Source organism: Eschrichtius robustus, chromosome 5 (genome assembly GCF_028021215.1).
Source record: "Eschrichtius robustus isolate mEscRob2 chromosome 5, mEscRob2.pri, whole genome shotgun sequence".
Taxonomy (NCBI): domain Eukaryota; kingdom Metazoa; phylum Chordata; class Mammalia; order Artiodactyla; family Eschrichtiidae; genus Eschrichtius; species Eschrichtius robustus.
The window spans coordinates 130,822,115-130,839,653 of NC_090828.1; the positions used below are offsets into that span (position 1 = coordinate 130,822,115).

The 17,539-nt window shown below is 48.1% G+C and overlaps 1 protein-coding gene across 1 annotated transcript in view; it reads right to left on the bottom strand.

The window, feature by feature from the left end:
- TFCP2L1 (transcription factor CP2 like 1) overlaps positions 1–17,539 on the bottom strand; it is a 58,111-nt gene that overhangs the window by 18,038 nt on the left and 22,534 nt on the right. The window contains exons 3-6 of the mRNA XM_068544013.1: positions 4,765–4,841; positions 4,111–4,216; positions 3,321–3,427; positions 2,019–2,171 (exon numbers count right to left, since the gene is read on the bottom strand). Of these exons, the coding sequence (XP_068400114.1) occupies positions 2,019–2,171; positions 3,321–3,427; positions 4,111–4,216; positions 4,765–4,841 (443 nt within the window). The remainder of the gene's footprint in view (positions 1–2,018; positions 2,172–3,320; positions 3,428–4,110; positions 4,217–4,764; positions 4,842–17,539) is intronic.

The window sequence follows — 17,539 nt, forward strand, 5'->3', positions numbered from 1 at the left end:
GGGAGGGGGTGGGACTGCAGGACAGGCAGAGACCACCCGCTGCACAGCCTCGGAGCTGTGAGCCAGAATCACCCTGGACCCCGGAGCAGACCCAAGACTAGAGGCACCGGTGGACGGGGTCGGCAGACGAATGCTCCCCAAAGATGGCCACGTCCTAATACCCAGAGCCTGGGAGGATGTTACCTGACAGGGCAGAAGGGGGCAAGGTTGCAGATGGACTTAAGATGGCCAACAACATGAGATTAAAATAGGAAGATGAGCCTGGATCATCCTGGTGGGCCCAGTGTAATGACAGGGGCTTAAGAGTGGAGGAGGGGCGAGCAGGGCAGTCAGGGTGATGCGTGTGAGAGGGGCTCCACCTGCTCCAGCTTCGAGGATGGAGGAGGGGCCACAGGCCAAGGAATGCGGAGGCCTCCAGAAGCCGGAAAGGGCAAGGGAAGGGAGATTCTCCCCTGGGGCCTCCAGAAAGGAATTCAGCCCTCCTGATGCCCGAGTCTAGCCCAGTGAGGCCCGGTTCAGACTTCTGACCTCCAGTATTAGAAGATAAGTGTGTAGTGCTGAGCCACTCAGCTTTTGGCAATTCTTTTACAGCAGGAAGAGGAAACAAATATGGGGCAGAAATGGAACTTCCTTCGGAGGCCGGTTTCAAGGCTTCATAATGATGCAGTGGGTTTCTGGAGGGTGCTACCGCCCTGGCAGAGAAGACAAACTCACGCTCCCCCCACCATCCCTCCCTCCCCACCCAGGGTGGCAGCACTAACTGACCAAGGTGTCCCAGGGCACGGAGCCCGGCCAGGGCCTCAGAACCCTTTGCCCACAGCCCTCGGGCGGCCAGACGCTATCAGTGGGGATGAAGCCAGCCGCCCGGCTGTGTGGCCTGAGTGCAGACACGGGCAGCTTCAGGGCCTTCCAGCCAGTTGGGAAACAGGCCAGGTCACCACTCCGCCGCCAGGTTGATGGTTCTACCTGTGGGCACTTATTTCCACATCCCTCCCGAGCTCAGGAAGATCAACACTGACCCAGCTTCCTCTGGAACGAGGCCCTATTTCTACGGCCGCTCACTCTGGCATCTCCAGCCCCAGCAGACGGAGCTTTGTCGGCAAGTCCCCAGGTCCCCTGATTGTGAAAGACGGGAAGGACGGGGAAGGCACTGGGGCTGGTCCGCGCCCCGTCCTGGGGCACCTGCTGGGATCTCCTGGCCGGCGGGCAGGTCCCGCCTGCTGGCGACGGGGCCTGTGGTCCTGCTCGGCACCGGCCCGCCCACCCTTAGGATGGATGATGCGGGGTCCGCGGCCACCCTCCCTCCCCGCGGGGCCACCCTGAGCTGCACCACTGTGGACCGTCTTTAGGAAATACTCTGTCCAGACAGATGAGGTGAGAAGCAATGGCAGGAGACGGCAGGGGGTGAGGCGAGAAAGGAAAAGAAGGGAGGTACCAGGAGGCCACTGCACAGGGACAAAGGAAGAACATCCATTGGGATTAACACATACACACTACCATATGTAAAACAGATAACCAACAAGGAGCTACTGTGTAGCACAGGGAAATACTCCGTAATAACCTAACTGGGAAAAGTATTTGAAAACGAATAGATACATGTATATGTATAACTGAATCACTGTGCTGTACACCTGAAACTCACACGACATGGTAAATCCACCATACTTCCATAAAAATAAATAAATAAATAACATCCATGGTCAGGACCCACACGGGAGGTCTCCTAACTTGACTTTTAAGGAGAATCTAATGGGCAACTACAGAATCTGTGGCCAAAGTGTTCGGGAGGAAAACAGAAACCTAAAACTGTGCCAAGCCCAGCACTCTGGTCAAGCAGAGCCGAGCCCGGCCGTCTGCGGGGAAGAAAGCAGGTGGGCTGGCTCATCAGAGCCCAGGCAGGAGCCCCGGGCCACCACGGGGACGCCGCGCTCCCTGCTGGGCCTCCGCGTTTCGGCCTCACCGTCCCAGGCAGGGCGAGGGGCCGGGTGACGGCGGGTGGAGCTGGCGGGGCGTCCTACCTTGAACACCTTGATCTGGCAGCTGGCCGAGTGCAAGTGCTCCGTGTACTCCCCATTCTCATTCTGCTTGAAGGTATCGATCTGCACCCGAAAGGGCACGCCCTTCTCGCCCCCGTGCTTCCTCGGGGTGAACTCTGTGCTGATGCAGTGCACCTGCAGGGGACGCGGGGGGCAGGTAGCCAGAAGCAGGCGAGGATGGGCTCTGGACCGCCCCCCGCCCACGGGCTCCTCTCCAGATGGAGGTTTCCATCCCGCACGGTCAGACCCACCTCCACCTCTCCGCTCTCCCCCAGTGCTGTCCACTCTGTCAGGCCGCTGGCCGCCCCATCCCCTAACCACAGAGGGCATGCCCTCTCACCTTTGTCCCTTGACCTTGGAGGCCCTGCCTGACCACCTAAGTCCTTGCCGTTGCTCCAGGCCCACTGACCCAGGCAGACCCCCTCACTCCTGCCCCTGAGACCCCTCCCTTGGCAAATCCCACAGACCACAGAGCAGGGACCACAGCTTAGTCCCTAAGGGCCTGGTGGCCAGGTTACTCAGGCCAGGCCAGAAGCTGGGACCACTTCTTTATTTCTCGTTAGTGCCTGTTACACAGAAGGCACTTGACGTATATTTCTTGCTATAACACTGTGATCATGTCATAATACAATACATCTTACTGTAATAGTAAACGATAACATTATTATAATTCTTTTAAAATGCAATTCAAGTATTGTAATTATGCAAGGCAAAAAGATTGCTCACTTTTACTGAGCGATTGCTATGAACCAGGCCTCGTGGTCATGGCTCTGTTTTCACTCTCTAATTTATAAGACAGGTGGGAAAACCAAGAGGCTCAAAAAGAGACACACAGTAAGAGAGCCAGGGGCAAGCCCGGAAGCACAGGGCCCCGGCTGGGCCCTTGGTCACCTCTATCTGCCGTGGTGTTTAACACAAGGCCAGGTTCACAACCAGGTGCTTGAGAATTAAATAATTAATTTAATAATAGAAACAACAGAAACAATTACGAAAAAAATTTTCACTTCAAATTATTTATGCTAGGCCATACTTATTTTGCAAAAAGCTTACATATTGATAAGCAAAACCCACACAGGATGCTACAACATCCCACGTCCTTTGCCCAGCCCCAGGGACCAACTAGCCCTGTGACTCTGAGCCACACTCATCCACCCTTTCAGCCTCCTTTCCTGCAGCAGAGGGCAGGAGCCCATCAGGGCCCCCCGGACGGATGGTTTCGAGAAACGACCCAATGGACCCCAGAGCTCCGGCTTCCCCACTGAGGGCAAGCTCCCTCCCGCTCACCTGAATGAAAGCAGACGCTCTCTTCGAAGGGTCCCACAAAAACTCAACTGCATTCAGCTGGGTCGGGCTGGCCCTGGGGTCCAAGATACCAACAGACAGTGGAATATCTGTGCACATACACACACAAAAGTGCAATCGTCAGCCACTCCCAAATATTTCGGGAAGGATTCTCATTACAGGTCCAAATTCCTTACACAATTCGAAATGCCAGAAGTTCTGAAAACTAGGTTTTGCGTAACTCACTTGGCAGAATCCTGACTTGACGCCTTGACCCCATTGTGTAGAGTCATTCTGTTTTGCTGCAGGAACGTTGCTCTGCTTGATTGCCTGTTGGTGGTGTGACCCGAGGCTATGGGTCTACACACCTTACTGTCATTCCAACTTCTGAATTCCAAAACCCATCTGGCCCCAAGGGTTGTGGATAAAAGACCGTGGACCACCGCCTGAGCCCCCAGTTCCATTTCCACTGCCCCTCTCTGTGAGGCCCACCCTGCCCTTCATCACTCATCATGATTCTTTAAGGCAGGATCTTTCTGCAAAGCCTTCCCTGCTTCTCGCTCCCTGACGGCAGGTCCTCAAATCCCGCGTGCCACCCCATCCCAGCCCCCACAAAAGGTGAACTCCCGAGGGCAGGCCTGGTGGCACGGTCACCTCCACCAGCTCCTATGGGGTTTTACACAAGGCAAAAGAGCGCCAAGATGCCCTGGACAGGCCTGGGTCCAGATGGCACCCAGGAAGGACCCCCGAGTGCCTGGAGCTCCGTCGGCCTCTCCTGGCCCGGGAGACTCACCGATGTCCAGGATGCGGTCCCCGGGCCGGCTCCACCGCCAGCCCTCCAGCTGCTGGTGCTCTGTGTACTGCAGCCGCCGGTCGTGGAACAGCACGCGGATGATGCTCTGGGCGGGGGGAGGGGGAGGGGTGGCAGTAAGGGGCAGCTGAGCGTGGGTCCTGAGAGGGACCCACAAGGAACCTGCCCTCGACCCTCCCCAAGCCAGACAAGCCTCCCGCCCTCCAAGGCCTGGAGCTGCCTGGAGCATTCCTCCCCGCCCCCCTCCCAGAACCCCAGCAATACGAATGACGGCACGAACACGAGTGCTGCCCTTCTCTCCAGGGTTGCTAAGCGCTCTGCACACGTGGGTCATCTACAAACCCCTCTGCGCAGATGAGTAAACTGAAGCTCAGAAAAGGCTGGCAAGAGGCAAAGCCAGGCTGGAAGCCGAGCCTGTCCGACCCAGCGCCCGGTCCATCAGCCCACGTCCCTCTGGCTCTCAGTGCTGCCGGCCCACCCGAGGCCCCTTAGACAACACACTCCAGGGACCAGGAGCCCACCTCTGGCCCTGGAGCTTTCCCCAAACCTCCCAGGCACTCCCGCTGCAAGCCCAGGTGCTGGGACCGCGACCGCGCACCCTCAGGAGCCCAGGAAGGGCACAGCTGGCAGCCTCACCTTCACGTATTTTGTGTTCAGATCCTGAAAATCTCCCAGCTTCCGATTCTCCAGCAGTCGGATTTCATAAGACTGACCTGGAGGGGGCATAACAGTACATTTTCCGTTTCTGTCTTCAAATTTGGGACACCCCCAGCTAGAGGTCTTCTCAACACCCTCAGGGCCCACCCAGGCCTCACGGCCCCGGGGACCAAAGCAGAGAACAAAGGCCACAGACAGCTCAGATCACGCTCTGGACTGGACACCCCAGTTTGTCCATGTGGCCTGGAGGGGGGCCTGGGGCTCCCAGGGTAACGCGCGTGACCCCTGGAGAGAGACAGCACCTCTACAATGTTCAAAGACATAGAATCCAAAACAATACAGTTAGCGTTAAATTTACAGAACACAACTTCGTATTTCTTTTTTCTTTTGGCCTCACCACGGCTTGCAGAACTTCCCTGACCAGGGACTGAACCTGTGCCCTCTGCAGTGGAAGCGCGGAGCCTTAACCACTGGACCACCAGGGAAGTCCACGACTACATATTTCTTTATGAAGAATACCCCCTATACACTCGGATGGAGAACACAGATACTTAAATCTACATTAAATAACTGACCGGACCCTTCCTGAGAGCAGGTTTAAAGGAACGAATAAAAGCCTGTTAAACATTGTCTCTAATTGCAGAATGAAATGCATTTTCTCAAGTTAAAAGAATTTCATGTATTTGAAAGGGTGTGGGGATTCTATTTGGGGACACGTAACCAGCACAAGCCGGTGAAAGAATGTAAATGGAGAAAAGATCCATCCATAAGAACAACCCCAAACTTTAAAGTATCTGCAAATAATCTAAAGAAAACTACACATATTTTATTGGAAAATAAAATATAGCTTGAAAAAATAGGATATGCCACATTCCTAGAGGGGAAGACCACTTAGCAAATGATGTCAACTTTTTCCAAATTAAGTAAATTCAACCACAACTCTAAAACAGCTTAGCATACATCAGAACTTCATAAAGGATGCTTTACAAATAAGAGAGAACAAATGATCTCATAATTGTTCTTGGTAAATCTAATCAAAATTTGTTTAAAAAAAAATTTTAAATAATGATACACTCACAAGAAGTTACAAAAATAGTACAGAAAGGTCCTGAGTATCAACCCCAGCTTCCCCCAGTGGTGGCATCTGAGGTCACTATGGTACATTATTGAAACTGACCATGGCACAGTACAATTAACTCCAGACCTCACGCAGATTTCCCTGGGTTTTGCAGGTTTAATCCAAGTTACCACTGGATTAAAAAACTAATTTCCTAAGGTTTTGTTTTAACGTGAATGGCGACTCAATAGGGAAGGACTTTCTGAACCCAAAATCAATGAGGGAAAGAGAAATCTGATCGAGATAAAGATACAGATACAGATGTAGATATATATACATCTATATCTTAAATGCAAACAGCAAACAAGGAGCAGCACAAACCCAGTGGTTAACAGCTTTAATATATCTAGAAAAGCAATGATTAGAAAAATATTAAAACAACACAAACAAACAAGAAAAACAAAACAAAAAAAAGAAAAATATTAAGACTCCCTGGAGTGGGTTAAATTGTAGTCCCCCAAGAGATATGTCCATACCCTAAGCTCCAGAACCTGTGAATGTTACCTTCTATTTGGAAAGAGTCTTTGCAGATGAAATTTAAGTTAAGGATCTTGAGACGAGGAATGATCCTGGTTTGTCCTGGAGGTCCCTACATCCAATGACAAGTGTCCTTATAAGAGGACACACAGAGGAAAGAGGAGGCAAGGTGACCACAGGAGCAGAGATGGGATTGATGCAGCCACAAGCCAAGGAATGCCTGGAGCCACCCAAAGCCGGAAGACGCAAAGAACGGATTCTCCGCTGAAGTCCCCACAGGGACCACAGCCCTGGAGGATTTCTGACTCCTGGTCTCCAGAACTGTGAGAGAATAAACTTCTGCTTTGTGTTAAGCCAACGTGTTTGCAGTCCATTTGTTAAAGCAACCCCAGGAAACTAATATACTCAGTCCCCCAGTGAATAACAGAGCAGGCAGAGACTACGAAATTCAGTCATTCGTTCCAAGTATTTGCTGAGCACACAACCACACGCCAAACGCCGTGCAATCCTGGGGACACGGTGCCGTGTGCGTGGACATGATGCTGGCTGGCTCAGAGGTGCCCACTCGGTGAAGCTCCCTTCTCAGGAAGGTGGGACCCGTCCATCCGGCTTTCGCCAGCCCAGCTGCCAGGACGAGTGAAAACCAGAAAGACACACCAGGCCCCGGCACCGCTCAGGTCGCCCTGCCGGGCACGTTCCGTCAGAAGGAAAAGGCATGGACCCCAAACTCTTGGCCTGCTCACGTGCCAGCTCCTAAGGGTCTCGCTGACCTGAACCGACACTGGTACCTTTCTGAAAAAGCCAGATTTTTCACACACGTTTCCGGGCTCCGGAGCCAACACTCCCTTGATAGCGACAGGCAGTGGAGCCTCACACACCCTAAACTGGTTTTTCCAGTGTCCTCCACCTCCCCCAGGAAGAATGCAGCCGGCTCTGGCATGAGGCCCAAGGCCCAGATGGTCATTACCGTGGGTTTACGGGCGCCCCAGGGCCCCACGAACACTGACCCCAGGCTCCGCGGGGCAAGCTCAGCTCAGGCCCGGCAGGCGACACCTCCCGTTCCGTGCAGAGCGGTCCCCGGACGTGAGCATCACAGGTGGCCACTCAGGGATCAGAGCTACTAACGGGGCTACAGGCCCGGGGTCCCAGCCTCCTCCACCGGCAGCACAGACCTGCCCCCCTGCTTCCCCACCGCATCTCCCTTGCTCACGGAACCCCCCCAGCCACCCTGCACCCCCCTGCTCAGGCCTCAGACAGACGCCCGGCCTCCCTCCCCATCCGGGCTGCCAAGGCGCCGACACACGTCCCCAGCCCCCTCCCAGCCAGCACAACAGCAGCACCCCCAGTGACACACGGGCTGATGAGCAAGGTCAGGACGGCTGAATTGACCCGGGGGACACGGACATCTCTCTGCTTGGCCGGCATCACCTCAGGGCATGGGTGGGAGCCGAGGAAAGCGGGCTCTGTCAAGGCACAGGGCTGTGTCTGTTTTGGTCACCACTGTACTGTTTGACGCAGGAGGGACTCGATGCTCTGTGCTAGAACTACAGGGCTGGCAAAAGCAAGACAGCCTCCCGCCCTCAAAGGGTTGGCAATCTCCTGGGGTATCTCAAACAGACCGGCATAAGGCGAACCCTAGAGATGATCACACTGAGGGAAGTAAGTCAGACAGAGAAAGACAAATATCATATGAGATCACTCATATGTGGAATCTAAAAAAAGGATACAAATGAACTTATTTACAAGACAGAAATACACCCACAGACATAGAAAACAAACTTATGGTTACCAAAGGGGAAAGGTGGGGAGGGATAAATTAGGAGTTTGGGATTAACATATACACGCTATACATAAAACAGATAACCAATGAGGACCTACTTTATAGCACAGGGAACTCCACTCAGTATTCTGTGATAACCTATAAGGGAAAAGAATCTGAAAAAGAACAGATATACGTATACGTATAACTAAATCACTTTGCTGTACACCTGAAACTAACACATTGTAAATCAACTGTACGCCAATATAAAAGAAAAATTAAATTTAAAAATTTTTAGAAAAGAAAACAAATAAGAAACAACAGAGAGCCAAAGGGGGAGGTGGGGAGGAAGGGTCTGAATAAGAAAATAACACTTGGCGATAAACTTTGAAGAGTGGGCAGGATTTCTACAGTTGAGGGAAGAATGAATGAGAACGTAACCCCAAGCAAAACTGTAGTCGGGAGGTGGCCCTGAGAGACGTGCCTTTAGGAAACACCTAACAGCTTCCATTCACTGGGTGCTTACCCAGCAGCAAAGTCTGCCCAGGTATTAACTCACCTGAATGAATCAACAGCGCAGTTTAGATTATGAGCCCCACCTGATAGAAGGAAGCAGAGGCTCAGAGAGGTTACCTGACTTGAGCAAGCTCACACAGCTAGTCAGTGATAGAGCCAGGGGCAGAAACTTGGCCCCAGCCAACCTGTTGTGTGTTGCCTGCAGGGAAGAAGGCTCTCTCTCAACTTCGCCTTTCTGGAAGGCATCTGGTTCCATTCTGTTTGCTGGTTAAAGTCTGCCCCAGCATCTGGTGGCATATAAAGCGCCCCATGAGCCCCATCCCCAGTCAAGATGGTATTTTTTTCTCCTTCCTTCTCCCCTTTAGGACTAGAAATAAAGGGGATTCTTAGGATGACCAACTCGACTTATTCCCTGACCCTGGATAAAGCACGTTGACTCCATTTCCTTGTCTGTAAAATCCTCTGTTTCCTACACCCTAAACAATAATCCAGAAGGATAGCAAGAGGGAGGAGATATGGGGATATATGTATAGCTGATTCACTCTGTTATAAAGCAGAAACTAACACACCATTGTAAAGCAATTGTACTCCAATAAAGATGTTAAAAAAACAAACAAACAAACATGACTTTAAAAATTTGAAATAAAATGAAAAGATTTTGAACTTCTGGAAAAAAATAATAATCCAGAAGGATAAATAAATCACTACAGAAAATGACAGTAAAGCCTGTTCTAATTTCAGAATTGTGAAACGTGGAACAAGGAAAAAATGTTGGTCTTAGAATCAAGGGAATAGGATAATAAATAAGTAAACAATCACTTCGTTGTCATCTAGCTCTGTGTCGGGACATTGCTAAGCCCTCGCGAGCATTATCTCATTCAGCCCTCTCAACAATCTTAGGAGGAAAACCCATTATTGCTCCCGTTTTATAGATGAGGAAATTAAGATCCAGAGAGGTTAAGTATCTTGTGGAAGATCAAACCCAGCTCTGCTGGACTCCGAAGACTGGTCACTTAGCCAAGCTACTCCGCACGGTGTCTGGTGGCTTCAAAAGTTCCCTTCTGGTTCTAATATTCAAGGAATCCGTCTGTTATATTTCTCCTGAATTTCTTGATATTTGTTTTACTTCGTGACCCTGTTCCATCCGCCTAAACCCTCCCCTTTCTTTTAAGGCTCAAATTCCTAATGCCCAGGACCTCAGTTCTCTGAACCAAGATGGGCCTTAGAAATCTGATGTATATGTGACCATTCTGTAGCGTATCATTTCCTCATGATAAACGAGTCTCCCTGAAACACATGTTCCTATTCCCTTTAAAATACTCTGTATAGGGACTTCCCTGGAGGTCCAGTGGTTAAGGCACCACGCTTCCACTTCAGGGGGCACAGGTTCGATCCCTGGTGGGTGAACCATGATCCCGCCTGCCACGAGGCGCGGCCAAAACATAGAAAAAAAAATAAAATAAAAAGGAGAACAAGGGGACATATGTATATGTACAGCTGATTCACTTTGTTATAAAGCAGGAACTAACACACCACTGTAAAGCAATTATACTCCAATAAAGATGTTAAAAAAAATAATAAAATAAAATACTTTGTATAGCACAGGGAACTATATTTAATATCCTGTGATAAACCATTATGAAAAAGAGTGTATATATATATATATATATATATATATATGTGCATAACTAAATCACTTTGCTGTACAGCAGAAATTAACACAACACTGTAAATCAATTAGACTTCAATAAAATAATTTTTAAAGTAATAATATAAAATACCCTGAACATATTATAAGGTGACAATAGCTAAAACCATGACATTTTTGGTATGAGGACAAATAGAACAATGTAAAAGGGCCCAGAAATAAACCTTTAGATTCTAGCAAACTTGATCTATATAGCAGTGCTTTAAAAAAAAACACAGACTTTTTAAGAGTGTGAGATAACCGGTTATCCACATGGAAAAATAAATCCATACCTCACATCACACGTAATAAAATTAATTCTAGGTGGATGAAAACCATAAAATAAAAGCAAAACCTTAACGTTTCTAAAGAAAATATGAGACTACTTTATGACCATGGGGTAGGAAAGGATTTCTTAAACAAGAAACAAATACACAAAAGAAAAATTATGTCCTTTATAAAACGTAAGAAAATCTGTGTTAAAATTTATATCGAGAAACTTCTGAAAATACCAGGGGTGCTGTTAATATTTACACAGTCCCTATCAGTGGGAAATGACCTAGCAAACTGGGGCATATGGTCACCCTATGGAAACAGAAGAAGGTCAACAAACACATGGAAAGATGTGCCGGACGGTACAAGAAAACAGGATACTGTAAAGTAAAATAAGATACTATCTAACATCTGTCCGAGGGGCAAAAATTTCAGCTTGACAGTAGCAAGTGTGGATGAGGCTGTGAAGAATGGGCTCTAGGGCACTGCTGATGGAAGTGTTACGCTGATACAACCATTGGGACCATAGTTTGCCTCTCCCGCACCACCCACAAAAAAAGGAGTTAGGCTAAAGACACACAAGCCCCCTGTCAAGCACATCAATTCTAGAGGCACATCCTAAGGAAGTACTTGATATGCACTGGGAGACTTAGATAAAAATTGCCCGCTGTGGCATTGCTCATTGCAGTGAGAAATTGTCACCAACCTATATCCAGCCACAGGAGAAAGACACATTAATTCTATTACGGGACTTAGAACGGAATAGCACACAGCACTTAAAATGAGCCCTCCAGAGGCACGGATCAACATGGAGAAATCTCAGAAACATACTATTAAACAAAAAAAGGGGCATAGTGATGTCTATGAGACCACTTATATAAAGTTTGGAGACAGGGAAAATACTGGTTGCTTTTATGGTGAAGTATGCAAAAAGGAGTAAAAATTTAAGCGTGCGCAGAGGGACCACCAACTTCACAACGATGGTTTTGCTTCTGGGAGGAAAGGCAACAGGATTAGAAAGAGGTAAAATCAGAAGCAAATTTGGCAAGGTTGCAAACACCGCATTGGGCACATGAATATTTGTTCTCTTATTCTCTAGAGCATTCAGTCGATCTGAAATTAAAATACAGTTGACCCGGGCTTCCCTGGTGGTGCAGTAGTTAAGAATCCGCCTGCCAATGCAGGGGACACGGGTTCGAGCCCTGGTCCGGGAAGATCCCACATGCCACGGAGCAACTAAGCCCGTGCGCCACAACTACTGAGCCTGTGCTCTAGAGCCCGCAAGCCGCAACTACTGAGCCCAAGCGCCACAACTACTGAAGCCCATGCTCCGCTACGAGAAGCCACCGCAATGAGAAGCCTGTGCACTGCAACGAAGATCCAACACAGCCAAAAATAAATAAATTTTAAAAAAAAACACAGTTGACCCTAGAACAACGTGGGGGTCAGGGGCGCAGACCCTCAGGGCAGATCTGCCGTTCCTCTGTGTCCCTGGGCTCCACCAACCTCGGACTGTGTAGTACTGTAGTATTTGCTAGTGAAAAGAATTCAATCTTGTGTATAAGTGGACCCGCGCAGTCCAAATCCATGTTGTTCAAGGGTCAACTAGTATTTCTCTCGCATGAAAAATAATTCAATGGAGGAAGAACTCTTGGAGCTGGTTGTCATTCTGCGCTGCATTCTGGTTGTGTGTTTCCAACTCCGCAGCCCTGCCTTAGAGGGAGGATCTCTTGGGCTCCATTGCTGAGCAATCACTGCACACCAGCTGCCCCCCACCCCCTCTGTGCCAGTGACACGCTGGGTGCAGGACAGCCCGAGACAGTAGCAGGGGTTGCATTCACCATACGCATTCACACACCGTCCCCACCATTTTGCCACTGAAATTAAAAACCACCCGCAGTGTAACGAGCCTATTTTTTTTTTATTTTATTGAAATAAATGTTGTGTTACTTTCTGCTGTACAGCAAAGTGATTCAGTTATACATATATATATATATTCTTTTTCATATTCTTTTCCATTATGGTTTATCACAGGATATTGAATATAGTTCCCTGTGCTCTGCGGTAGGACCTTGTTGTTTACCCATCCTATATATAAGTTTGTATCTGCTAATCCCAAACTCCCAATCCATCCCTCCCTCACCCCCCTCCCCCTTAGCAACCACAAGTCTGTTCTCTACATCTGTGAGTCTGTTTCACAGATAAGTTCAATTGTGTCGTATTTTAGATTCCACACATAAGTGATACCATATGATATTTGTCCGTCTCTGACTTACTTCACTTTGCATGATCATCTCTAGGTCCAACCAGGTTGCTGCAAATGTGAACCTATTTTATTTAATCAACTCACTTCAACTTAATTTTTTCAAGTGCGTGTCACGTCTGCATATTGAAAATCATAATCATATACCATAATTAAATAAAGTCATGGTAAACATTACACAGCTATGCAGCTGCCAGCGTTCTACAGACCCGTACAATTACCGTGGGGATCTCATTAGCACCCAGGTTTGGAGCCCAGACTCCCCTCTGGGCCCACGACTTTGTAATGGGTAAATGGCTCCAAAAATGTGGACAGTATTGGTGGTTAACGCAGCGGGCTGATGTAAGTTTGAAGACACACCCAGCACACAGTGGCGCACAGGAGGTCCCTGGCTCAGAGGCTCCCCTGCGATGAGGCCATCAACAGCACGGCAGGGGAGCCCTACTGCTGGTGTGGCCTTCCCGAAGCCTTGACAGAGCCCTTAAGGCTCTGGGTTTCCTCCAGTGATCCTGCCCGGCACCCCACCGGCCCCGGAGCTGTTAAAGGCCTCTTAAAGGCCGGCAGGCGTGAGCCCCAGGGCCAGCGTTTAGTTTAGCCTCTGCGGTGGCCGCCAGCCCGGCCCAGAGGAGCCAAGGTGACAGGGAGTGGCGGTGCTGGAGGAGAGGTGGTCACAGGCTCCACGCCCACCGGCAGAGGCCAGCAGAGCTCGGTGACCCCCTCCCACTTGAGGGCTCCAGCTTTAGCCTGCGGGGAGGGGTGTGGGCCCCTCAGCTGGACGGAGGCTCAGTGGGGAGCCCGGGTCACCACCGGGAAGAGCGGCTTAGACTTTGTCCAAAGGGCCCTGACGCCACTCAAAGGGGGACGAAAGCTTCCCTCTTGCCCAACCTCCCACCCCACCCCCGTTGACCTTCCTGCTTCCACTCCACACAGGGAGGAGCAGAATGGGGGAAGAGGGCAAGGAAAACACGGGAAAAGAAGAGAAAACTCTTTCAGCGAGGTTTCAAATAAAATACACAAGTGCAGCTCTCTACGTGGTCCCCGGCACAGGCAGGGGTTCAGCAAACCGAGCTTCCCCCCACTTCCCTCGCGTAACCCACAATAACCAACGTCTTCCAGCCCAGGCATCGGCAAACCTTCTCCAAGAAGGGCCGGGCAGTAACTATTTTCAGCCATGTGGGTCATAAGACCTGTCACAACGCCCAGCTTAGTCACTGAACAAGGAAGCAGCCACAGACAGCACGTGAATGAATGGGCATGGCTGGGCTCCAATCAAACTTTTTATGGACACTGGAAGTTGAATTTTCACATAATTTTCACTCTTCCTGCTGACCTCTTCCTCCCTCCCAACTTCTCTCAGCGCTTTGCAACTTTGCCCCCCAGCTTTCTTGCCTGATGGCTAAGTCAGAGCTCTCAGAAGCCAGCTACCAGTTTACCTGAACTAGATTTGCACACACACACACACAAACATACACACACACCCATAGCCCCTTGGACAGTACTGACATGTTTTAGGTTTTTAACTGATGGCTGCAGAATCTGACATTGAATTCCCTAAAGCAAATAACAGAGCTGGAACTAGTCAGCCAAACCAAGAAGAACATGCAAAGATGTTTAACCTCTTTAGTGGTCAAAGACAGGCCAAATGAAAATAACGCGGACTTCCCTGGTGGCACAGTGGCTAAGAATCCGCCTGCTGATGCAGGGGACACAGGTTCGAGCCCTGGTCCGGGAAGATCCCACATGCCGCGGAGCAACTAAGCCCGTGCGCCACAACTACTGAGCCTGTGCTCTAGAGCTCGCAAGCCACAACTACTGAGCCCACATGCCACAACTACTGAAGCCCACGCGCCTAGAGCCCGTGCTCCACAACAAGAGAAGCCACCACAATGAGAAGCCCTCACATTGCAACGAAGAGTAGCCCCCACTCACCACAACTAGAGAAAGCCCATGCGCAGCAATGAAGACCCAAAGCAGCCAAAAATACATAAATAAAATAAATAAGTTTATTTAAAAAAAAAAAAGAAAATAATGCGATGGCAGTTTCATTTATCAGACTGGCCAACGTTTAACAGATTGCTAACATCCCTCAAGGACAAAATGTGGGGAAATGGGCTTTCACATGTCAGAGGCGGGAGATGGGATGTCACAGCCTTTAGACAGTATCCATCAATACTACAAACGCATACAGCCTCTGACCCAACCATGCCATCTCCTGCACTCTAGTCCACAGAAAAGGGTGTGGAGAAAAGGGAACACTCCTACACTGTTGGTGGGAATGTAAATTGGTATAGCCACTATGGAAAACGGTATGGAGGTTCCTTAAAAAACTAAAAATGGAACTACCATATGATACATCAATCCCACTCCTGGGCATGTATCCAGAGAAAACGAAAATTCAAAAAGACACATGCACCCCAATGTTCATTGCAGCACTATTTACAATCGCCAGGACACGGAAGCAGCCTAAATGTCCATCAACAGAGAAGTGGATACAGGAGATGTGGCACATATATACAATGGAATATTACTCAGCCATAAAAAGGAACGAAATTGTGCCATTTGCAGAGACGTGGATGGACCTACAGACTGTCATACAGAGTGAAGTGAGAAAGAGAAAAACAAATATCATATAGTCTCGCTTATATGTGGAATCTAGAAAAATGATACAGGTGAACTTGCAAAGCAAAAATAGAGACACAGACGTAAAGAACAAACGTATGAATACCTACCAAGGGAGGAACAGGGGAGGGTGGGATGAACTGGGAGACTGGGATGGACATATATACACTACTGTGTATAAAATAGATAACTAATGAGAACATACTGCATAGCACAGGGAACTCTACTCAATGTTCTGTGGTGACCTAAATGGGACGGAAATCTAAAAAGGAGGGGATATATGTATATGTATACATATATGTATACATATACAGCAGAAACTAACACAACATTGTAAAGCAACTAATTATTAATTTAAAAAATATATTTCTCTGAGGCTATTCAATGCAGCAGTACTGTTATAGCTAAAAACAAAATGAACTAAATGGTCAGAAAAAAAGAACAAAACAAAAAAAACGAAACAAACAAAAAAATGAACTATATGGTCAACAGCTATGTTAAGACCAAGCTGTAGAAGAGCATGCGGCTGTTACAGAGAATGAGGCCTGTCCCTTAACCAGGTGACACAGCATCGTGTGCCCCCGGAGATGCTGTAGCCTGGACACAAGGTCACGAACTATCCCTGCCTGGAGTACACAGCCTGAATCTAGTCATGAGGAAACATCAGGCAAACCCACATCTGGCCTGGATACTCTTCAAAACGTCAACTGCGTGAAAGACAAGGCTGAGGATCCTCCAGATGAAAGGACAACTAAGCACAGTGCCTCGTTCTGGACTGGACCTGGAATCGGGGCAAAAAAACTGGGGAAAAGGACAGTGTCAGAACCATTGGCCCAATTTAATAGGGCTGTGTGGTAGGTGAAGGTATTGTGTTAAGTTTCCTGAATTTGATCATGGAAATATGGTTATAGAAGAGAATGGCCTTGTTTTGAGGAAATACCTGCTAAAGTAGTTAGGATAAAGGAGTATGATGTCTACAGCTAACTCTCAAGTGATTCAGGGAGGAAACATATATATAAAATACAGAGATAAAGGAAATGTGACGAAACATTAAATACTGGGCTTCCCTGGTGGTGCAGTGGTTGAGAGTCTGCCTGCCAATGCAGGGGACACGGGTTCGAGCCCTGGTCTGGGAGGATCCCACATGCCGCTGAGCAACTGGGCCCGTGGGCCGCGGCTACTGAGCCTGCGCGTCTGGAGCCTGTGCTCCGCAACAAGAGAGGCCACGATAGTGAGAGGCCCGCGCACCGCGGTGAAGAGTGGCCCCCGCTTGCCTCAGCTAGAGGAAGCCCTCGCACAGAAGCGAAGACCCAACACAGCCAAAAATAAATAAATAAATAAATAAATAAATAAATAAATAAATAAATAAAAAAGATACTGTCATTATTCAAAAAAAAAAAAACCATTAAATACTGATGAATCTAGTGAAGGGTACAGAGAAGTTCATTATACTAACCTTTCAATTCTTCCACAGTTTGAAATTTAAAATCACTTTGAAAAAGTTAAGAGTTAAAAAATAATTTTAAAATTAAGATTATATATGTAAAGGACCTACTGTCGAGCACAGGGAACGATGCTCACTATTTTGTAATAATCTATAAGGGAAAAGAATCTGAAGAAGAATATATATATATATACACACACACACACACACACACACAAGAATGTATATATATGTATTACTGAATCTCTGTGCTGTACACCTGAAACTAACATGATATTTTAAATCAACTATACTTCAAAGATTATACATATGTAAAGATTATATATACATAAAGACTATATATGTATATAATATATATACATAATATGGTTATATATGTATAAAGTAAGATTATATATGTATAAAGTAAGCTACAAGGATATACTGTACACTGCAGGGAATATAGCCAATATTTTATAATAACTGTAGATGTATGAGTATAGCCTTTAAAAACTGTGAATCACCATACTGTACACCTGTAACATATAATATTGTACATCAACTATACTTAAAAAAAAAGACAGTGGAAACCAAAAAAAAAAAAAATTAAGCAGATCTAG